The 24,579-nt window shown below is 40.1% G+C and overlaps 1 protein-coding gene across 9 annotated transcripts in view; it reads right to left on the bottom strand.

Annotated features, from left to right (window-relative positions):
* Positions 1 to 370: 370 nt before the first annotated feature.
* ELAVL4 (ELAV like RNA binding protein 4) overlaps positions 371 to 24,579 on the bottom strand; it is an 83,195-nt gene continuing 58,986 nt past the window's right edge. For 8 of the 9 annotated variants that reach the window (XM_056356478.1, XM_056356472.1, XM_056356469.1 and 5 more), the window contains exons 3-7: positions 20,786 to 20,889; positions 10,205 to 10,358; positions 9,578 to 9,803; positions 8,166 to 8,204; positions 371 to 3,841 (exon numbers count right to left, since the gene is read on the bottom strand). In XM_056356478.1, coding sequence (XP_056212453.1) covers positions 3,514 to 3,841; positions 8,166 to 8,204; positions 9,578 to 9,803; positions 10,205 to 10,358; positions 20,786 to 20,889 — 851 coding nt within the window. In that variant the 3' untranslated portion in view covers positions 371 to 3,513. The remainder of the gene's footprint in view (positions 3,842 to 8,165; positions 8,205 to 9,577; positions 9,804 to 10,204; positions 10,359 to 20,785; positions 20,890 to 24,579) is intronic. The other variant, XM_056356471.1, reaches the window with a different exon arrangement.

A 24,579-nucleotide genomic window follows, 5' to 3' on the forward strand; every position in this document is an offset into this window, starting at 1 on the left:
TCACGCTGTCAGAAAAATCAGGCAATGAACCTAAGAAATGTTAGAATGGAGGTAGCGTTATTTTAAAATGAACACTATTTACTATGGGCTTAAGTGGAAAGTGCAGTTTTTTAAAATGGGCTGGTGCATGTCACACTATGTTGTGAAGTGTCTGCATATATGTATATCATCAAAAGTGTGTGTATATACATATATAGATGGAAGGATGATGTTGTTCAGAGCCAAGTCATTTAAACACAGCAAATTAGTAACTTCTGTGTTTTACTATGGCATGGTCAGGTTGGCTTAAGGATGAATTAAGCAAGGTGTAAATTTAAAGAACAAACTCCTTCTGTGGCCTGAAATTAATTATTATAACCACCATGGTAACTTAATCTCACAAAAACACAAGTTTATTAATAGGTGAAGGAGCTGAAGAACCACACAGTCCATCCAGCCCTCTGATATAGTTTTCCTAATCTCAGTTACGAAATTCAACGCTGCAGTTTTACAAGGTACATATTCTCAATTAGTGAATGTTACAGAACATAAACATGAAGTGAATATTTGTATTAATGGGATTCAAACAAGTCAACTGAAAGAAGTATCAACTCTAGTTAGAACACATGGTGAAAAGAACCAGATTTGGAATGTGATCATATAGATACTGTTGTACAGCAGATAGTATGTACACTGTTTCATATTGCATGACATTCATAGCATATTCATAGAAAAGTTGAACTAAATGATGGCTTAAAAACTGTATTAATGCTGAAATTTGCTTGCTACTTTTGGTTGAGTGTTGATATCGACTGAGTTCATATTTTCATTGTGTAAAAATACTGTATATGATAGAAATCCTTCAGTAGCTTCCACATTCAAGTAAAGTTACAGTTAGGTATTTCATGTTCAACATCTCAAATGAAATGGCCGAGTCTTTCTAACCTTCAGAAGGAAAAACAAATAATGAATATGCTCAATCTGGTTTGACTAGTACGTTTCTTGAAGACCTTGCTTCTGAAACCAGGCTATCATCTACCTCGGCTGAGGTGCGGCTGGGATTACTAAAGCATCTGAACACGGTTAAAAAGGTGGAAAGTCCATAGCCATTCTACACACTTTCATTTATTGTCTGGACAATTAAAGTACAAATAATTCAAACACAACAAGGTTATGAAAAAAACATTTACAATACTTTCCCTCAGAAATGATCTAAACTAGCAAGGTTAACATGAAGTCATTCATTATAACTAAAGTATACAACTGCCTGGTCCTAAGAAAGATTTTTTAAATTATTATTATTATTCAGATAGTAAAACACATCGTAGAGAAAAGATTCTGACATGCCTTCCCCACTAATGCTTAGCAAATGCATCAAAACTTTCCCAGCAAACTGCGCTCATTCATAGCAGATGATGTATAAAGGTTTCCCTGAACATTGAATGAGTGTTCCTTTAAACTAAAATCTAACATTGTTAAAGTAAAAAACTGATAAAATTATGATGCAGCCTTTGCTTTAGTTATTTGTCTACTACAAAAAGTTTGCCTCTTCAGTGTGAAAAAACAATACTTAGTCTACATGCAGTTAGTGGGTATAGCATGGAAAAAATGCACAAAATAAGCACAAGTTATAAATAACCATAACGTTTTATTACCATTAAGACTAAACTTGTATTGAAAAGATTTTATATAACAAGACAAGAAAAGCAATAGCAAATTTAACTATCAACTAGATTATGCATAGCGAGTAACTGTTTCTAGTACTCAGGGAAGAGCATGACCCTTTTTTGTTTTAAATATATAACCGTACAAAGCACAAACATACTAAAATGATCAGTGCACTGGACATGGGAGAGCACCCCCTCAGTCATTTTGTTCCCTTAGCTCTGTTTTCCCCAATCTGAATTACATTAAAATAAAGACCCAGTTGTTTTCTTTTCTACTGTGCAGTAAGAAAAAATATTCACAACAAACATGACAATATATCAAACAATATTTCTACACAAGTTACCTTGATACCTCTGTCACTTAAGTATCATAAGAAAACATTTTAAGACATATACAAACAAAACTAGCAAAGTGTTACAACTTATAATAAATTAACCAAAAGAAAAAATAACTTTATATATATATATATTTATATTATATATACACATACACACACAACAAAATGACACAATAATATGCTTCTTCCCATAGTTTAAGTAAACAAATAAGTAGACTAGCCAAACTAGCTATATTTGATTTTGGCCATATGCATCACATCGGCAATTAAATAAATAAGTGTTTCAAGCAACATAAACAGTGTTCCAAATGTGCCAACACAGCCCAATTATATTAGCTTGGGCTATAAAGTGAATTTGAAAATTCTTAACAAATTTAAAGCAAATGTATTTTTTCTAAACACATTACATTTAACTATGATACTAAGATATGTAAATAATTTTGTAGCACCTACTGCTCAAACCAAGGAAGTTTTTGATCAAAAAATTAATTTTTTTAACTTTTGTTCTGCTGATATCCCATACTGATGACTTAAAGAAAAACCGTCTTGCAACTCATCTCCTTGCTTTTGGGTTTTGACTGTGGGTAACTGCGTGCCTGGGAAGAACACTCTCCCGTACTGTATTTAATATTTTTATTACATGCTATGAAAAGATACGAAGATCATCTGTTTGTAGCCCATCCTTCAAAAAACAATCTACTAATCCAGTTTAAAACACACATCTTGATCTCTAAAAAGTTACCAGTGCAGTATGAACATGACAAAGTTGTCAATTTCCCCTAAATTAGCCAGTCAAAATATTTTTTCTCAAATCCAGATTCTCTTGTAAAAATTCTTTATATTTTATAAAAATAGATTTTTCTTGAAACCCATTTTCAGCAAAGAGACCACCTCTTTGGCAACATTGTTAATGTTATTTAAATTGTTATGTCATCAGGTATCCCCCTTTACCCCATTCCCTAACAGAAGACTGTTTAGTTCACATGATACAAAAGAAAAAAGGAAAAATAAAAAAAGTTGCAAAATTATGTTCTTCTTTTTGCAATTTTTATTGTTCCTCTTTAATTTATGTGGGGGGTTTACCAATCTGATTCAATCAATGTTTTGAAAAAAAAGAAAAGAAAACAAAAGCCTTTTATCTTGCTTTTAATCCCATTAGTTCGTAAAAATTGTTTTTGTTTTATTATTTTTTCAAATGAGTGAATGGTCATCTTAAAAAGACCCACCTTCAAGGAAGGTAGTAAAACTAGCTGGCCGGGTAAAAATCCCTGCACATTGTTATCTATGTATATTATATTCAACAACGACAGCTATGAAAGAACATTCAATGCATCAAAGGTTTTTTTTTTTTTTCTAAGCATTATAAAATCCTTTCCTGTTCCTCACAGGATATCCAATGTTTTAATACTTAGGCAACACTGGCTTATAAAGTCCATGGTTGAATATAAGCCTTGAAGAGTTTTTTTTTGTTTTGTTTTGTTCGTATATATATTTATATATATATATTTTAGTAAGTAAGGATATGAAATTCAGGATTTGTGGGTTTTATTGGTTTTAAAGGAAACTTGCAATACTCTGTCTCCTAAACGGTATCCATTAAGGCTGGCAATTGCCATGGCAGCTTCGTCGTAGTTGGTCATGGTGACAAAGCCAAATCCCTTGCACTTGTTGGTGTTGAAATCACGGATCACCTTGACATTATTGACTGCTCCAAAGGGCCCAAACAACTGCCACAGCACGCTCTCATCCGAGTCAGGAGACAAGTTGTAGACGAAGATGCACCATCCAGTCCCAGTGTGACCAGGGATATTCATTCCGACAAGGCTCGTCATACCATCAATTGTGATCGGAGAAAACCTACCAAGTAAAAACAGGGGTCTATTCTAAATATATCTCTTGGCACAAGCTACATGGAACCAAGACTTTAAAATCAGTAAGCTGATGTTAATGAAGGTTCTTGATCCTATTCCTGGAAGATGACTACATAGCCACCCTCAGTCTCTAACTCCTACTTAAGTGGCGGGGAGCTACGCTAAATAAACAGACCAAATCTGGGCATGAACACATCTCCCTTCAAGGAGAAGCCCTACTTAGACATACACAAAGACCTAAGAAAAGGAACGCTTAAGGCCAATCTTGAGACAAAAAGGGCCTGCACATGCTGTTTAAAAAGGCCTGTAGGAATTTGCCACCTTCTCCCATCATTAAAATAACGTAGTTTCAGGGAAACTGAGATCTAATGCTTTACCTTTCACTGGTCTGCAGTGACAAAACCCAAGCAAACTTCAAGAAGTATTTTAAAGATTAAATATGAAATGCCACTGTCAGGATCCAGCTGTAACAGTAGCCTCTTCAGCTGAAAATACTATTAGATGTAGAGTGACATCTGTAAGCGGTAGATTTTGATTCTCCTCTTAACACAGTCCTTAACTGACACATACTGCCAAAAAATATCCAGTTAATAAAGTAGTCCTAAAGCTGGCCACATATTAAAAGAAGATTTATGCAGCCATTGTAGAGTAAGTAAAACAGCACATAATTAATGAGCATGTCAACTAATACCTTCACACTGTGAGACCTGATGTCCAGAACAGGCTCTTAGGTTCTTTGGATAGTCAACGCAGAGAGACAAGCTTCCAGAAATCTCATACAGCACCCTGACTTCCCCCCTCACTGTCTTTTGGCACCTGTTTTCTTCAGCTTGAAGACCTGAAGAGAGGAGCTGAAGCCAGGTAGTATGTTTATGAGCACAGAGCCATTATAGAGCAACACAGGCTGGGTAGGATCTCCAGAGGTCACCTGATCAATCTGCTGCTTGAAGCAAGGCTAACTTCTCAAATCAGATCTGCTGCTCGTGGCCTTGCAGAGGGAAGTTCTGAGAGTCTCCAAGGAAGGGAACTCCAATCCTGGAGCCCTGCTCCAGGGCTCCACCATCCTCACTGCGAATGATTTTCCTTTATACTCAGCTGAATTTCCCCTGCTGCAACCTGTTACTGCTGACTCTTGTCCCTTTGCAGCTGACCTCCGAGAAGCGCTTGGCTTCATCTCCTTCCTGATGCCCCTTGTGGGGAGCTGAAGGCAGCAGCCAGGGGCTGAACTCTGCATCTGCCTTTCCTGAATTTCACCACTTCCCTCCGGCTTGTCAAGGCCTCCCCAGCAGCAGCCATGGCCAACAGCACGGTGGCCGTCCCCGCTCCCCCACCACTGTAGTCACCCGTTAAAGCAAGGAGGGTGCATCGCAGCCCGTGACTCAGGTTATTAATGAAGATGTATCAGCCCTCAGGATCAACATAATTTTCCTTTCATCAGTTTGAAAAAAAAATGACATGCTTTCTGAAGCTACACTTTGGGATAGGTTTTAAAATAACAACTGCACAGAGGAAATGTCTTAATAAAAATCCAGTTTCACATGTACCTTTTAGTATGATGAGTTTTAATACCAGAACTGAATTGAAATTCCTCAGGATTTTCTGAGATGACTGGAGGAGAGGAGGGGGGAATCAAGTGTTGCCGAGTGATCCTGTGCCTTCCCGAGCTTCTCCTTTTACACTCGCAATACTTTCACACACATTTAGTAATCTGCACAATATTATGCAGTCTATATTAAATAACCATAAAAGTAACTACACACTTGATGGCTGCTCACTATTCTGTTGACTCCTGATGGCACTTTATATGTATATTCAAGGCAAAAAAAGCCATTTGAATATATATCTTAAGCTAAGGAACTCACTGGGGTGTAGCTATGCTGTAAATGAGTTCACAAATGCTCACAGCACTGGATCCTCAGACATACATACAGGTTTGCAGCCAGTTTATTAAAAACACATGGCAATTTTCCAACTGAACTTCACTTTTGCAAACCCTGCTCTCAACAGCTTTTTAGTTTCTCTCCTGCATACTGAAACCAGTAACATTATCACAATGGTTCAGCAGGGCTCTCACCCACGGTATTTCCCCAGCTGCTCAAAACAAAGGTGGCTGGACAAGGCCAATTTATACCGCGTCTTCCACCCCACGTGGAATTGTAAATAAGGCGGCCAGGATCGAGAGCTCGTACAAGCCAAGAGCTTCAGCTTCTTTTGAAATTTGGAAGGTGGGACTAAGCCCGCTGCTGACAAGTGCTAACTGTGCTGGTAACGTATGGAAGCCAAACGCTCCTTCTCTGTAATGTTTAAATTTGATATGAAGTACAACATGAATGTATACACTACCCTGTAAGTAACGTTACTGTAAAATCTGTACAATGCAAAGCTGTGCATGCCACATAGTATGTCATTAAAGTTTTGCATTTTTAAGGAATGCTGCACCGATGTAATGGAGAGCGGTTTTTCTCTGGAAACCTTTTGGAGCCATGCAGCTTTCAACTATTTATGTACCACGAGCACAGGAGCTGCTGTAAATCCAAGAAAACATGCACAAAACTAGTGCAAGTGTGTTGACACAAATAGGAGATAACCTATTGCGTAAGTAGCTTTGCTACTAGCAAGTGATCTGAAATTAGCATCATTAAAACCTCTGTTCCACATCAGCACATTCCATTTTCCATCATACCACATACTTCACGCAGGGAAAGAAGGAACCGACCCTCAGCCCCAGTAATGCTGCACCGCAGATGTTTCAGAGGCAGTTTCAGAAACTGTTATCCATACAGGATTTTTTTTGTCACCCTACATCTGTAGATACGGGGTTTGCCAGTGCAAGTACAAGTTTTTGAGACTGGCTGGGAGGAGAGAACTAATTCAAGATGCCTAAAAAACAAATACTCTTGTGATTTAAGACTAACACTGCAGACTCTGAATACGAAGAAAGCAGATACGTGACCCGGAGAGGCAGGTAACGCACTCTCTTCCCTCTTGCAGGTCCTGTGAGATCTGAATTCAAACACTCCCTGGGTCAGACCAAGCCCCCTTTGTCCCGCAGCACATGCCAGTGCAATTCCAGAGAAGCAGCAGCACAGGGAAAACTCCCTGAACAAACCCATCCTTCTGACACCAACTTACACCTGACAGATACTCGAGGCTGAGTCCTGCCACGTTTTCGGCAGAAGAAGAAATCAAGACACAAATGAGATGGGGGAATGCAGAAGTGATGTGTGATAAAATCATGTGGTAAGTTCTGACTCATCGTATCACCATCGCCACTACGGATATCACAGAGGTAACAAACGTACTAAGGAACACCAGAAGTAGTGCTTCTGGAAAGATACACAGCCTCTGTGCTACTACTGTAAGTAGTCTTAAGATTTCTGATTTGTAGGATAGCTACCGTGGCAGTAGTTAAAACCCATACCGCTGTCCACTACTAGCTAGTGCAAAGATATACTTACCATACCGTTTTACAGGATGAGCTTTTTTAAAAAAAGAAAAAGCTCAATTTTCAAGTGTGGCGAGTAGACCATTTCAGAAGATTAAGTAGTATTTTCTCATCTTAATTGTGGGGGATGGCTGGACATCTTACGGTAACATCAGGAATAAGACTACACCTTTAATTTGCTGTGAGGTTCGCTTGCGTTGGTGTGTGCCATTAGAAGAAACACTAACAACACGTCAACTCCTTTTAGCTATCAGATCAAACATTAACATACTCATGAAACAGCATAAACGTTTACAAATCAGCTGAGCTTTATCAGACATGCGTGCACAAACATACGAACACACAGAGCTATTTTAAACAAAAAATGAAATCTCAAGCACCGAGAAAATTTCAAAGTATTAAACCTGTAACAAAAGAAACTTAGGGCTGATTAAGGTGCACACAGCTATATTTTCAAGTCAAACTTGTGAAGCCAGATGTAGGAGAAAAACTATGAGATTTAGACATTAAATTTTCCATTATCAGATCAGAGATTAGTTAAAAGCGTATGTTAATAGTTCTGATTCTGGAAAAAGTGCCATTTAGCAGGGTGACTGCAGTTTGAATGCTTGTAGCTGTTGCACCTAAACCATTTGAGAAACCCACCTGTAAATAAAAAAAGGTTGAAAAAAACCCACAGAATTTGCGTGTGGCCTTTAAAGTAACAAAACCAACTGAAGTCCAAACTTAAAAAGAATTTGACATGCTGGTGGAAGAAAAAGAAGGAATTGGAAAAAAAAAATAAAGTTAGTGAATTAAAAAAAATAAATTGTAGCACCAATCTGTGCCAACACGGACATCTGGCAATCTGTGGAATTCTAATTACCTCTTTACGCCATAGGCCATATTAAGCAAATTGTCCAGCCTGAAAAGAGAAGGAGGGTCTTTGGGTTAATGTCTCACAGATGGCAAGATCGCTCAATGGAACTATTATTAATAGCGTTCCATTTTCAAAGAAGAAGCGTTCAACAAGTTTCCCACACATCTAAGGAGCCTAACAACTCCCAGCCTGATTTGTTAAGTCTGAGGTTGTGCGTAAGTTTCTACCACAGCATTTAAAGCCATTTTTAACTTGCTTATGGTCTTAAGAGAAAAAATACCTCTTCATTTCCTGCGTTTGGTTTTAAAAAATCCACTTCTGATATTTTTTTATTTTTTAAAAAGACAATATTAGTATGAAGTTATTGCAAATAATTTAACTGTTCACGTTATATTTACAGTTAACTTAGAAACAGAATGTTACAGTCCAGAATTGCTGGAACTGGAAAAATTCTTCCTCGCTATATTACATATACTTAGTATTAATCCTTCACAATATGTCAAATGACCACCAAATTTTGCAGAATATAACCATCTGTTTTCCATGGGAGCACAATAAAGTCCTTCTATCCATGGAATGATTCAGTGATAACCTCAATGGACACAGCTGCATGCCAAAGACACAAAACCAAGTGTAAATTTAAAGTATCTGATGACTGACTTTTTTTTCTTATAATCTTTAATTCATTAGCACTTTTCATTACTGAAAAACTAAAATTACTTTTGAATAATTCTCTAAAAGCCGGTATGCAACTCAGCTACGCAAGTATGTCCAAGTTTTTTTTGAAGGCAGACTTTTTTATTCGAATGCTAGGCTGCCTGAAAATTATCCTCAAAGGTAAGAGTAATGCATCACTAACTCTAGCTTATGTATCAGATGGAAACAGCATATTCAGAATGCAAAGCATAAAACATCCCTGAAAGTATCTGAAGAATCACACCAAAGACTAATACAAGGTCTCTTTATACTAAGAGCAGATCTCAGGCTAATAAATTTAATGATACTGCTGCTGACTGGACCAGACTCAGCTTTTTTTCCTGCTACCAATCCGCTGTCATTAACATCAAAGTCTAAGCTGCATCAAAACTGTAATAATATAGCAGAAAATAAAAGCGTTACCAAAAAAGTGAGAAAGAACAGGATAGTCACTGCTCGTTTGATTATCAGTGTAACTCTATTCTGTCCTCCCTTTTTTTATGAGCCTTCATGAGATCTGTTTGTACAGTACTTCAGCTGTTTTAGTAAATACAACATGACTACTGCTGTCAGCAGATTTTCCTCCTCATTCTCCAGGAAAGAATATTTAATTTTACAAAGAAAATCAGGTCAGCCTATGGAACTAAAGCATATTTTCCTGCGCAGCACCTGCCCCACATTGTCGTTGCTGGTGGGACTTCAGCTCTTTTCCAGGTAATTACCTGAATCTCTGAGCCTGGTGGTGAAGTGGTCCAGGGTAGCGTCTGTTGGGAGACTGATACAGCTGTGAAAGGAGTGCCTGGCTTGTTTTCTGGCTGGGGTTATTGGCAAACTTCACAGTAATTGGTTCTGTAGCACCACTAGGCTTCTGGCCATTTAGTCCCTTTATGGCTTCTTCTGCCTCTATTCTCTTATCAAAACGGATAAATCCCACACCTCGAGAAACCCCTGGGAAGTAAAAACATGTGAACAGATGAATATTTGTAGGAACAGCCTCACCTATGTAATGAACAAACTGCATGTTGGTTTTGACTTCACAGAATATGTCTTGCAAATTAAGGAAAGGCCTATAAAGAAAAATGCTCTTCCCCATCTGTACTCTCCAGCGCACTGAATACTCTCCATCCGTATTGAAAAGAACGATTTTAAGTAAACAACATTCTGCATTTTGAGATCCCTCACAAAAGAGGCAGCAGCAGTTACGCCTCCAAACAGTTAGCTTATAAAGAACCAGGTATGGCATTTTACACTAGAAGTCACATTGTCTTAGAACCCAACCGCCAACAAGCATTTACAATTTTGCCATTTCCAGAAAAACATGCATTTATCAAGAAAAAATTTATTTTAACCTGTGACTTGATCAACCAGAATCCGTGAGGTGATGATGCGCCCATATTGTGAGAATAACTGCTCTAATTCTTTCTGGGTCATTGTTTTCGGAAGGCCGCTGACATACAAGTTCGCATCTCTGATCGATGCTGAACTTGGACGGGCATACGACACCTGTGGATTGAGGAAAAGGAAAGGCAGATTAGCACACCAGACCCACCCTTTGCATTTCAAACAGACCGATGATTTTCTGTTCTTTCACTAGCAATAACCCTCCAGTTCAGATGTTACCTGTTCTGCAAAACCAGCAGTGCCAGGAAAGGCTGGGAGAACAAAGGAAGAGCTAGAGAGACCTTAAGAACAGATGCAAGCATTCTTTAAGTGCAGTCATAAAATAACTATTGTTCCGAGGTAGATTAATGTGCAACTTCCTACGCACGGCTTTGTAAATTTACCCCTATGAGTTGTGGGTGTATGGATGATTTACTGTATCCAACCTGTAATAACCTTAGCACATACATAGCACTGAAGTTCCAGCACGGTTTTGTGTGTGTGTTTTTTTTTTTTCTTTCTTTCCCCTGCTCCAAGTGTCTGAAACAGATCAGGTTATTTGCAGAGTGATCTTTAGTTCTCTCTCTTTGTGTTTTCATCCTGAGCTGGCGAGAGCTGTTCTGGATGAACAGTAAAGTACTAGTGAAATTAGACTAAATGAACATCTGCTCAGGGAACTGTATACCGACACTCACTGTCATATCTGCAATTCATCACGAGAAGCTCCTTTGTACTCTAAGCCCAGAACCAGACCATAAAACATTATGACCAAGCAAACAGGAAAAATCTAGCCGAGGCACTGCATGTATGCAGTTGGAAAATTATTAAATCAAGACTCTTAACTGCTCTTCTACCTATGAATCAGATTTTTAATTATAGTATGTGCATAAAAAGCCTTCTGCACTTTTAAAATATATACATTTAGAATACACACATTTAACATAATAAAAATACTTCCTGGATAAAGCCTAATGGCAAGTATTCAGCGTGGATCATGAAGAATTACTTTGCAGCACATCTGAAATAGCACTGGAGCCAAACCTGAAGATTTTGTACTTCATCTTGATCTATTTAAATATAAACAGATCAATACATTCCTGTGTTACATCTTTAAAATGTGTCTTGGAAGGAAAGGGGGGGGTGTCCCATTATGAATACAATGCATTCAGCAACTGTCTTCCCCTCTTCCCAAGCCTTAGCCCAAACACAAATGATGTCAAATGGATGTCTTTATGTGCTATGTGTCAAAGAGTTGTCTTTATGTGCTCCACACCTAAAAATAGATGTTGACTCACAGAAAATGATGTTAATGACTAATATTTGCTTCCACAATCTTCTCTGCATAATAGCAGACAAACTCTAAAGATTCTAGATTTTTAAGATTTTTGGCAACTTCTTTATAACTTACATGTTTGTACATAGCCTTCTCTGTAAATGTTAGGTTTAAAAGGTTAGAGAGAGGAGGTGGGAAAATTTAGGGAAAGAAATGTGGAAAAAGAGGTTAGATAAAACATTTGCATCAACTGAGGCAAGCTCAGGAGGCACACAGCACCAAGGCACAAGCAGACAAACCTTCAGGTGCCGAGATCAGTGCTGAAAGGGAGAGGGTATCAGGGTGGAAACTGTTTTGTGCCTCAGCAATTTAGGACCTCAGCCCATGAGCTCCTGATGATGGGGTGCAGCACTGGAGTCACTTACTGCTGGTCCCAAACAACCGTCTGATGCTCCAGGACCGGAACACACACAGCACCACTTGGCTTTTATGTAACTAAGATCAAGCCAGGTGCTTGAGGAGACCAGAATAAACTACCCTGTGCTTTCACCTACGGATAGATACCATGCTGAAAACCCACTGGTTTTGATGCTTGGTTTGGTGGTCTCTTGTTAGTGCTTTCTCATTCGTGCCCCATGCTGGGGCATTTGGAAAAGCGGACTCCCTCCACACTCTGCAAAATTACCTTGAGAAGGTACTGTAAGGGTTCCGACACCTACAGTTTAACCCACTTTAGGAATAATGGTTTAAAAAACACTTAAAAGCCTCTCTCGAGTGGGGGTAGGGACCTTACCTATTCCTCAAAACTCAGAGCCGCAAAATTAATAAAGTTCCTGGGAAAACAGCCAGGGGTTTCCTTTGGGTTTTTTCCTCATTGTGGCACATTCATTAACCAAATGCCACATTACAGGGAAGATGAAAAGTATTGGGATATTGAAAAAACCCACTACTTCCCAAGCACCAAGTGCCTGACGTTTTATTTATCTATCTATCTGCATTTCTCAAACAGAAAATACTCTCCTTTTGTGGGCCATGCAGACATGCAGTGGAAGGAGAGGCTGCACACACACGCAAATCCAGCTACTCACAGCATATGTAACCACCTATTGCCGCTCAGGTCTAATTTTTATTTCCTCCTGCAATCAAACATTCAGGTTGCAGAGGAGCCTGGGCCAAAGAAAGGAGCTGCCAACAGCAACTCGGCTGTCTTTAATATCAAGGAGAAAAGGTTGTGAGCTGAATGGACTCAAGGCTAGTAATGTCAATTATTTATCTGCTTTAGAATCTTTTTCATCTTCCCTCTCGGGTCAGCCAATGACAAATCGATCGGTTAGACTGTGCCATCCTGCTTTCAAGCCATTATTCAGTTAGCACTGGGGATGTCTTCCCCCGTGTTAGTTATCAAAGGAAGAAATCGCCCACCCTGACCAGACGCTCCTTGTGCTGTGGAAGTTAAAATGGGAACCAAAACCAGCTCCCATTTTATCACTGAAAAGTGCTAAGCACTGAGTGAAGATGCTGCATTAATTCTTTATATTCACATTTAAGAATTATTTTTTAGCTCACAGCAGTGCTGGCACCCTATAGTGAAACAGGATGCTGAAAAAGAGTACGGAAATCCTAGCTATGACAAAAAAATTTAAGTGAGCTGGTGAACACCGACCTACTCTGTCCCAGGCATTTCTCAGAATAAAACATTTGTCCACCTGTATGACGGCTGGAGGTTGAATGATGTTGTTATATTTCACTGTGTAAGATCATTTACAAGTTCTCCGGTCAAATTTGCAAGGAAGATACTAATACTGCATAATTCACTTTATGGGTTTCTGGCCTCCAATGTTAAGCCTCTATAAAACTATACATATATCTCTATATACACACACACACACACACAGTAACAGCAAAAGACATTTGCTAGGGTATTTCTCATCTGACATTGAACATCAGCCTGCGTAAAGGCTTCTCTTCAGTATAAACACCCATCTCACGGGTCTGCACCACTGTCCCCAAATGCTACTGTGGAGTTGTATGGTCCAGCGTTTCCTATCTTCCATGGTAATGCACATTTTTGTTCAGGAGCACAGAAAATATCCTCAAGTAATTATTTTCCCTATTAATTTCCCACCTATTTTCCCACATAGAAAACTTTTTGAAAAATTTATAACCTCAAGACTCCTCGGAAGGTAAATTGAAGCGGTCTGGTCTTTCCAAGTCAGAGCCCACAGCAAAGGCACCCAGAGGCATGAACGCATCCCATTTGCCATACAGAGAGGAGGCACTGGACATGTAACAGCAGCCATTTAAACACTGACACTTAACTGCTTCACTGCTGCTCATCGCAGGAGATGCCTTCAGCTCATATACTAAACCCGGACTTCTCAAACATTAGGTCCATTTCTAGAAGCTTCCTCACAAAATTCAACTCCCACATGCTCCAAAGAGGAATGGCATCATCTTTCCCTGAAACGATGTGCTCTGCCAGCAGAGCCATCCTTCCCCACTCAAAACATCCACTGACAGGCAACACAGCAGCTCACATCTTTCAAAATGAAAACTTCTCCAAGGAGATGTGCGTCTTGCTCCACATCTAGTGTCACTCACCTGGGGAACGTAAAACTAGTCAGGAGACTTAATCAGAGCGGTGCACAGCAGCACAGGCACCCACAGGCCACCAAACCTGCCATCCCTGGGACCCCTCTCCAGCCCAAGCAGATAAAGATGCAGTTGGCATTAAGTGACTCCCTAGGCATGTTCCAAAAAAGTTTAACATTCAAAAATCCTGAACTTCTTGGTGACGTTAATTCTGCAAGACTGCTTTGTCTCTTTGCACAACACGCTCCAAGATGTAGGATTTCTCACCTGACTTTTGGGGTGAGCCACTTCGCTTTTTTTCTGCCTGATGTCCAAATGTGTAAAATGGGAACAACCCTTCCTTCACTGAACGCCTCTTATTCCACGGGTATGCAAGTGCTTTAACATGACCAAAGAACTTCACACACGTAAATAAGCACGCTCTCACTTGTTTCACACACATACAGAACTACAAGTAAAATCTGCTTAACACCAGAGGATGGGCTGTGGCCAGAAGAGACATTTCCCCACAGCTGCTTCCAGGCCCTCACCCATGCTCTAATTTTGTGCGAACACACAGATTTGAGGAACCCTCCTGTGAAAGCTATGTGCTTTGTCAGGACAAGCATAGACAAAAGCTCTCTGGTCCAAAGGCCGAAGACCAGAGTATGGAGTATTTTCACATCTGCTGCTTCACTGCTCTGTCCTTTATCTCTTCTCCAAGCCCTAGGCTGGGGGATGGAGGGGAGTGACGATGCAGTTTACTGTTGAGTGATTCAATGCCATTTTGCTGGGTTTAATTATGATTGCAGGTAAGATACAATGGTCTATTCCATCATTTCAGGAAAAACCCCACAGATAATAACCCAGAAGCACTCCGGCTGTATCAAGAGCAAGGCTAAGAGAAATGGCTGCTCTGGCTCTGTGGAATGAAAAGGACTCATTGGCAAACCTGAGTTCAGAGAAATCACGATTAAGAGAAGTTGCACAAAACTAACAGGTAAAAACTCTGGTGCCTGCTGAAAGCAGCAGAGCCAAATCTGAACCTTCAAAGGCAGCACGGAGAGGTCCTTTGAGCCACGACATCACCACAGGCACAAAGGGTGAAAGAAGATTTGTTAACAAGCACTACAAAGTCCAAAAGGTTACACAGACAGAGGTTCCTGAAGAACAGAAACTAAGCAAACTTAGTTGAGGGTTTCCAGGTCTGTGGCATCTTTAAAGTTTCTTGTCCAAAGCTTTGCCCCAGGGTGCAGCAGTCACAGCAGATGACCCCTCTTATGACTAACTGAGCTACCACAAAACAGAACAAGCAATTACTTTAATTTAAAAAGGAAACACAGAACAACTACATCCTAAATCTGCAGCTTGCAAATGCTATAATCTGAATTTACAGGGAAGGAAAGGAGTACATGCTCTTTTACACCTCTGCCCTCTACAAAGCTTTGCTGGACTTCGGGGGGAACGCAGCTGGGTGCGTCTGAAGGCAGCCGACGGGCTGGCAGAGCACACTGGGGCGGCACACACGGCATGCCTGTACGCACAGCGAGGCCAGCACAACTGTACGCACGGGCAACTTAAAAATGCAGGTCCCTCTGCACAGGCCAATGGGCCTCGCTGATCCCAGTACCTTCCAGCTCCCGGACCCTCCCTTCTCCTCTCCCCCACCGAACACCTAAGCCCTCTCTGTGCCTTCCCCCCTATTTTGTCTTCCCCAGCTCCCCTACAAATCAGAGTATCCCCAGACCTCTCCACACACCCTCCCCTTACCACCCATTTCTTCACCAGGAGAAGCAGCTGCAGGTGGTGGCTGGCTGGCTCAGTGGCAGGTAGCCCCTGGGGAAGCTATGGGAGAACACAGGTGGAAAATACAAGGTTTTCAGCAAAGCACTGCACCAAGGGCACCCGACACCAGAGCTCTGTGACTAACTGCCAGCAAGCCAGCATTTTCTGGCTGCAGCTCCAGTTGTTGTGTCCCCCTGCTACCTTCCAAACAGTTTGGGATGGGGTGCAGAAGACGCAGCTCTGTTCCCCATTGCTCACTGCTGCAGCCTTCCTCCTCCCGGGCCTTGTGCTTCCCACGCCTCCTTCACTGCTGAGCATGACTGCAAGGCAGTCTTTTTGACAAATGACTTTGTAGGACAGAGAAGTCTGAGGCTGCTGTTGTTTGGTTACCCTACAGTGACAGTGTGGTTTGTAGTTTTGCAGACAATTACAAGAATTAACATGGACAGATTTAGAGCCTGAATTTTGTAGAAATACCTGGCATTTAAAAAAAAACGCTAGAGAAACCCAGATAAATAGCAAGATCTTTGGGCAGTTACATTACTAGTTTATTTCCAGAAAACACAGTAGTATTTTCTCCTACAGCCCTATTCACTGTATTTTAAACAAGGACCATGCAGTCCTATCAATCAAAACAGGAGAGTAACACCGAAGTAAACATTCTGAACTAACAATAGGAAGTGTTAAAATAGCAGTAGCTATATTCCATGTTGTTTATTCATTTAACTGAAAATTAAAATAGAGGAAGCATCTGACCACAGAGGAATGACCCCATCTGTTTGCTATTTTATCATCTGATAGATTTCACGGATTCAAAATACAGAAGGCATCAAGGGCTCAAGAGAACCCAGATTCCTTCTCCCCTTACTGGAGGCTTCTCCCTTTGCTCCAGCAGTGTCACAGCATGCTACCTGCTCCTGTGAGGGAAGAAAGAAACAAACCTATTTCTCAGACGACAGAGAGCAGGAAGGAGAGGGGGACACAAGACTGCACTTCAGGGGGTTGCTGGCTCTTTTTAGATTGCAAACTTCCTTTCAAAACTCTGTTCTGCCCTTGTTCCAGCGTCCCCCAACACGAAGCCAGGTCACCTGAATCCCCATGTAAATTGTAAAACGCTTCCTTCGCATCCTTTCAGACGCTGTCCCTTTTTCGGGACAAAGCAGCACAGTTTAAACAATCTGTACCCCATGCATCACACATTTTCTTTCTGATATTTGATGCAACCGAATTGCCAGGCAATCTTCAACAGCAGCAGTGACCTTTCGTATGCTTTTATGGATGGGCAAATTTAATTTCTAAAAATAGATTCAATTTCTGGAATATATATTTATTTCAACACATGCTGTATCTTCCCTCATTCTAAGCTGTTTTGTAGAATTATGTCAAGCTTTAGCTGTAAAAAATAAAGTGAAGCCCTTCTCCCTCACAAAATGATGATGATGTTATGAAATGGCATAAATAAAATATACACTATGATCAGCTGAGGACAAACATAACGTTTATAACCTATTACCACCAAATGCATAACATTTCCTTCAATGCTTCCCCAAACAGATATTCCGTAGTCACCTCTCAACTTTGACTTGAAAGGGCATCACTGACTTAAATAAAACGCACAGAAATATTTTAGCTGCTACAGTGAAAAGGGGTTATTTATTGTAACAATGAAATAATAAAGAGAACATTTCTTCAGTTATTTTAGTCCGCACATCTGAGAACAGACTGTGCCTAGCTGTTTTGCTGATCCTGCGATAAAACCAGGTCCTCCTGTGACTGCATGGCTGTTTTGCAAGGCATCAGGAGAGAGAGAACATTAAGCTGCCACAAAAATGTTACCGAAGTGAGAAGGACAGGATTTGGGGACACATACAGAAAAATATTTTTTTTTAAAGCAGGAATTAAGCATTATAGGTCAAAAAATGAGTGCAAAAATGACCCTCCCCAGCCAGCTGATGTTCAGTTGAGGTATAAGGGACAGCAGAGACCACAACTGTTTGAGCAAGGAGATGGGATGCAAGCCATCAAGACCAAGGTGACCTTGGCAAGCGGAAGTAATTTGCCCCTGTAAAAGGGACTTTCACAAATTATTAATTTCAACTTTCTATCAAAACAGCTTCCAAAAGGTAGCCAGAGAAATGCTACCTGCAGGGCTGCAGCTACCCAGCGTACCTGGGCAGAGGCCATCAGCCTATCCATCAATAGGACGTTATGGATTTATTCCAGGCCATAAAAACCAACCACACTCACGAAAACGTAAAAAGTAATGCTTAGTACTTTTCCAGCTCAATGTTATTCTAGTATTTAATTAAATATTTTTTAGCCTGCAAATCTATATGCCACTAAATCCCTTTCTATATGTTCTTTTGAGACAGGCTCTTTCGATGTACTGAAGGTGCATTTTTAATAACGGTAAAGGGTATCTAGCTAGACTAAAGTAATCAGCTCTGACAATTAAATAAATTCCACGACTTAAAATACTTCAACCTTATAATGAATCACAGTGAGAGGCTGGAAAGGGGCGTGTGGGAGCAACAGGCAAGCTAGGAGACTTCAGTGGTGCTGAGGACGATTTTTCATCACTTCACAACCCTTTAGAAACTAGGGATGCCTCCAGCAACATGGGGGCTGCTGGGAGCGGTAAAAACACGATTCACTACTCGGCGCGAACACTGGGAAACCTCTATCCCCACCACACAGTACCAAGGAATCAGATCTAATAAGATTTCTGAGAACAAATCCTACAAGGGGGGTAAGGTAAGGTGATCGCATGCAATTCTGCAATTAAAAATTGGGTTGGAAACTGCTGATTAGTTGTCCATGTGTCCAAAGCTTGGCTATTTGAACAGAAAGCTCTCCTGGGTCAGTTTCAGGCATCTGCATAAACACTTACTTGAAAACAATTTTATTTAAAAAATAGCCTAAAACATCTTCCCAGCCACTGGAGAAATTATGCAGCTCCTGTGCATGTGGGGTTAGGTCAGTCTCTTTGCTTCTTACTAAGTTTTAACAGCTTTCAAGAGTCTGACAAAATGGCACATTCTATAAAAGTATATTAGCTATTAATAATCACGAAAAACCTAAACCTAATAAACTACTTATATTCCTAAAATTTATATTGAATTTAAAAACAAAGAAAAAAATATTCTGCGAAGGTGTTTTAGCGTGGGAAGTTCATGGATAACAAAGATGTTACTATACACGATAAAAGGAAGGCATAATAGTTTAATTTTGCATGAGACACACATGTAAAATATTTGGGTGGCTTGCAGTTTTTGTAGTTTGTATGTTTCCTGTAGCCTTGGAATATTATGAATACAAATACAAGACTCACAAAAATCAGAAGAGGCAACATAGGTACTTAGGATGAGAAATATAGCACCTTTGCTAAAGCTGAATAATGTTCAAAATGTAGAAGTGCTGCATTAAAAACTGCTCTATATTTTTTCAAGTTCTACTGAGTTTTTAATGAATTTAGAAGATAGGTTAGTACTTTCAGAATACTGTATTTTTCCTGCTAATGTGCCTTTAAAAGTAATTTGGAGAGCAACTTACTGTTCAACTTTTCATTTTAAGTGCAAACTGCTGAGTCCAAGCGTGTATTTCCACCTGCAGCAGCAGATAAGACTGTAGATTTTGCTGCCTTGCCTTACACATTCCTGTAAGTTTTTCTATTTAACTGTGCAAAACCATGCTGTGAGCATTTTGATATATGGCCAACATATATATCTATGGGATGGAACTTTGTTGGTCTAAGGGAGGTTCTGGAAATAGCTATGTCTACGCAATCCATGCAGCTACCCCACCACTTTGACAACCCTCGGGCTCAGGACTTCCTCACTAATGAAACAGACCAGGAAAAAACTTGCTTGAAACCATCCTTAGAGATGCACAGGACTACAATAAATATTTTTGCTTTCCCAAATACCACTCTGTCCAAACCAAAACCTTTAATGAGAAAGGATAAGTACAACTGAAGTATTGACCATACAGTATCTTTTTTTGCAAGATACAAAAATCACTGACATTGTTTGAACCAGTATTTTCAGAAGTAAAAATTCTGGTTTTATGTTCTTCAACATTTTTGCCTTTGAAATACAAATTAAGTACAGCAGAAAAATTAAGAAAATAGTACAAATCAAAAGGCAGCATTTAAATACGATCAAAGTCTTAGATAAATCAGATCTGCTGTTTGTTTGCATTCAATTTTTTGATTCACATTCCTTAAGCTATATTATTTGTCAGAATTTGGGATGTGGAAATCTTTCATGAGCTGTTTCAAAAAAGCTTTATCAGCCATGCAGCAAAAAACGTGACAGTGTAGAAGCTTGCTTTTCTTGTGAGACCACTAAAGAAGGTCATTGAATAACTAATGGTCTATTACAATGAAGTGAGAGACTTCAGTGGGATCTCTAAAGCCTCCAGCTTTTAAAAGATTAAATCAAACTAAGGATGTGGAAACTGAGAAGAAATGTGGTGCATTTTTTTTGTTTGTTTTTTGGAGAATGACATATTCTAACTTGAGACAAACATACTTTCAACACCTGATAATGACATGAGTGTCACTAAAAGAGAGCTCCATGTCAAGGTATTTCCTATTAAAACATAAGAAAACCTCTACCTTATGAATACACCGTCAGGTACTTCACCTGTTTATGGATAACTATCACTATGGCTGTTTTATTCTACATTTAAGCCTCACTGCAATGCTTTAGGGAGCTTCCTGCTACTTTCCTCCCTTTAACAATAGCATCAATTTGAGAGAAGAGAGATTTCATCTCCTGCATGTCCTCCCATTGTTCCAAGGAGGAGCTCGTTAGCCCCCTTACAATGGAGACTAAAATAGTGATGAAATTGCCAGAAACCGTTTCAACTACTTTCACCACTTCCTGAATTGTGCAAAAGGCGTTTTGTATTGTCTTACCTTTATGGTTTTGGTCTGGAGTCTGAGTCCATTTAAAGTGTTAATGGCTTTCTCTGCATCCTTTGGATCAATATAGTTAACGAATCCATACCCTAAACTCTGCCCTGTTGAAACACAAGAAAGAAAAAAAAGGCCTCAGTGTTGATGTGTTTTTTTTTTTTTTTTAAAGCACAGGAAAAGCTTCCAAGAGTGGGAACACAATTTTCTTGCACTGTTCATTCCATCCCTGCTTTCCCCTATGGTCTCTATGCCGTTCTTCACCACTTCATTATTTCATTAATACACTGGAAGCAAACAAACATTTTAAAATGCTGCTCTGAAGAGCCTGCTTCAAAAACAAGAAGCAGCAACCCCCCACCCTGCCCTCCCCAGGAGTTTACCAAAAAGCATGTGTATGAGGCTTGACAGCAGCAGAACCGTGTAATAGTTTTGTGCTGAATTCCTAATAAATGTGATGGCTGACCTGGCAAAGCAGTGATGAGGCCACCTCCTAAAAACGATCCCCCCACCCCCCAATTTTTCTGCTGTTGTTTGTAAGTGCTTAAAACACAAAAATCAGGAAATGGTGTTTTAACATTAGCCTTGAAGCAGCTGACTGAGAAACAGACAACCATCTTTACGCCTTGTTTTATTGCTCGGTGAGCAGCCAGTAAATGGGAAGAGAAAGGACAGATCAAATCGCAGTAGAGTCAGAGACCGCATTAAAGCTTTCCTCTGTGTACTAGAGATGACGGCAAAACCAAAACAGTACACCAACTGCCGCTGCGCACGGGATGGCAGGAGCCCACTTTAGCAGCCAAAATCATTTCAACAGCTTCTGTTTTACTAGCAAGATCCGTGTTTGCATTTGCAGTAGAAAGAGGAGACCGGGTTATTAACCGGGTAAAGTAATACGGAGCTCGAGAGGCCGTGCTGGTAGCACTACAGATACTCCCGCACACAGCACAAGGACAGAGCTGTGGGTCTGCAACGGGCTGCGAACACCCACACCAGAGAGGGACCTTTTCCCAATTCCCAAACAGCATTTTTGCAGCATCAAATCTATTAATGCAACGTGACAGACAGCCCCTTCCAGATCCCTTCCTTCTTGAGCCTCCTACTGAAGTTATTTTGCAGATTTGGAAAACAAAGCAATTCTTATACATTTGGTGGGGTTTTTTTGTGTGTGCTTGGTTTGGTGGGGTTTTTTTTGGTTTTTTTTTTTTTTTTTTTTTTTTTTTTGGTGAGGCACATACACTTAGAAACACACACAGATAATCAAAATTTCAGTAACAAGCGAGCCTGAGCAGGCAGGCAAGTGGTCCTTTATTTCAACCATGCTTCTCATCCCTCCCAGGGAGGGGGACAGCACTTGTGGATGAAGATTTCTGTCTGCAGGAGCAGCAAATAGCAATCCAGCTCCTGCTCACCAGGAGCAAGCGGAGGTTGGGAGAGCAGCTGCACACCAAGTGCCTTGATGTACCCTGGAGGCACGGATCCTGCCTCCCAAGCACAAAGCTTTGTTTCTTTGTCTCCTGGACTACAAAAAAGCATCTGTGTGTTTCTCAAAGTCAGACGCCACCAAAAATACAGCATTTGCTGTAACACAAATACAGGGAGCGCTTCTGTCTTACGAAATCAGTTCAAAGCATTAAAAGCTGCTAACTATGCAATAAAAGACCTTAAAAATCCATGGAAACACCACAGTTCATGCTTAAAATGCCCACATGCAGGCGTAAGGATTAGAAATGGCTTTTTTAACCTACATATATATCCAGGGAGCAATTCCATCCAATCAATTTAACTTCAGAAAAAAATGCATAAAAACATATCTAGTCTTCCCAGAAAGCTGAATTAATCTCAACAAAAATATTCTTACCCTAGTTACACGACATTAACAAAGAATGAGCCGAAATCTGACTGAGCACGAAGTCTGGAGCAGAAATACTATGAAGATACTTCCTGTGCTGTACCTTCCTCTTCTTGCCTACCTGAGATTTTATACAGCCCCAATCCCTGTGCCTCTGAACACATCAAATCCTTAATATATTTAACCCTCAACAGTTCTAGGCAGAAGGAAGCCATTCTCTAGGAGACAAACCACTTTTTATGGAGGAAGGATGAGGGCTTAGAAAACCCAAGTTTGTGTTGCTACTTTCCACATTAACCACCCATGAACCTTCAGAGGCACGCAGGTAACAGGAGTCGCTGACGCAAGGCCCTGGGGTTTATGTCAGTCTGCCTGAACACAGGCTTCCATGTCCAGCCACTGTTACTCTCAAGGAACATGGTCTGACCAATCTCTACAATATGTATGATGATTTTTAATAGTCTCTCAGAGGAACCTTCTCCCCGTCAATACTTCTGGAAGGACAAACCCATGGATAACAAATGCCTAGACAACACAAACTGTAGGAAAGGGAAATAACAGCAAAATCATGATACAAAAATCTCATAGACCATTCACTCTTTTCCTTGGAGTTCTCCAGTAACATTATTCAAGTTATTTAGCTATCATCTTTCTCACCACCAACTGGAAACAAACAAGTATTTTCTCCAAGGTGAGGTATAAGGAGTACTAACACAAAGCCGTCTCCATGCCTGTCTGCAGAACTGGGCTTAAAGAAAATAATTACACTGTCATACAATTTCGCTTAGAAGAATAAGCACACAGAAACATGATTTCTTCTTGTTAGTATATTTTGTGATGTTCAGGACTATATACAAAACTTGTAATACAGTTTAAGGCCTGTTACTCGTAAGCTGTTGGTTAAGATTTCATATCAAATATATTAATTGCTATATTCGCTGTATTACAGTCTCACAACAAGGGTGGGTCTACTGGGCATTTTGAGCACTGAATTTCTGTTAATTCAACAAAAACATGTTTTATCTTAAGAAACCTCAAACCCCACACCCTTTGCAGACCACAGAAATCGTGGTGCAGTGGTTTCAATCAGCAAACTCCTGTTGCTGCCTTCGGCCATATGACTCATATTGTACCAGTGAAGCTGAAGGGAGAGCATCTTTCTGCTAAAAGCTTGCTACATCAGGGGTATATTTTTTTTGGTTTATTTTGTATTTTCAAGCATCTCCCCTAAACACCATCACTGAATGAAGATAGCTCCCCCCCCACCCCCCATAGCTCAAAAAACCGAAGAGAAAGTAAACTCTGAAAAAAACCCCACATTTTGTGAAAAAGCTTTACAACTGCTGGCAGATATCATAAAGTTTTAGTGTGCTAAACATTTACAGCTAAGAAACTAAAAATACAATACATCCTGCTACAAATATTATTTTTAAATTACTCTCAAGAGCAATACACCTTACGTCAGACAAAACACAGTATCTAGATACTAAAAAATAAAAATCTTTACTAGTAGAGAAAGAAGAGAAAGATTTTTTTCAGAATGTGGTGAAGCAGTATGAACTTTTTTTTTTTCCCCCTATCGTGTACTCTCCCTGCACCTACTTGAAAAGGGTAACATTGCTTTGGACGCAATCTGGCAGCATGAAGCAAGCAGCTGGACCTCTCAGTGGGATCCCACACAGACACTGAAGTTCATTCCCATGCTACACTTCCCAGGAACAGCACCGTAAATAGTAAATATTTTCTGCGTTTTGGAATCCAGTACTTCATTGCATGCTGCGATTCAGTAGGGCAGGCAAGAGATTATTTCTGGATGATAGTAAACCAACACCTTGTTATATCACTATTACCATTGCTCTTTCTGAATGTTTTATCTAGCTTGCAGAAAAGGCGTAGTGGACCTCCTACTATCTGGTAAAGACCAGATCTAGAAGTGCACAGTAAC

The sequence above is a fragment of the Falco biarmicus genome, chromosome 11, assembly GCF_023638135.1.
Source record: "Falco biarmicus isolate bFalBia1 chromosome 11, bFalBia1.pri, whole genome shotgun sequence".
Lineage (NCBI taxonomy): Eukaryota > Metazoa > Chordata > Aves > Falconiformes > Falconidae > Falco > Falco biarmicus.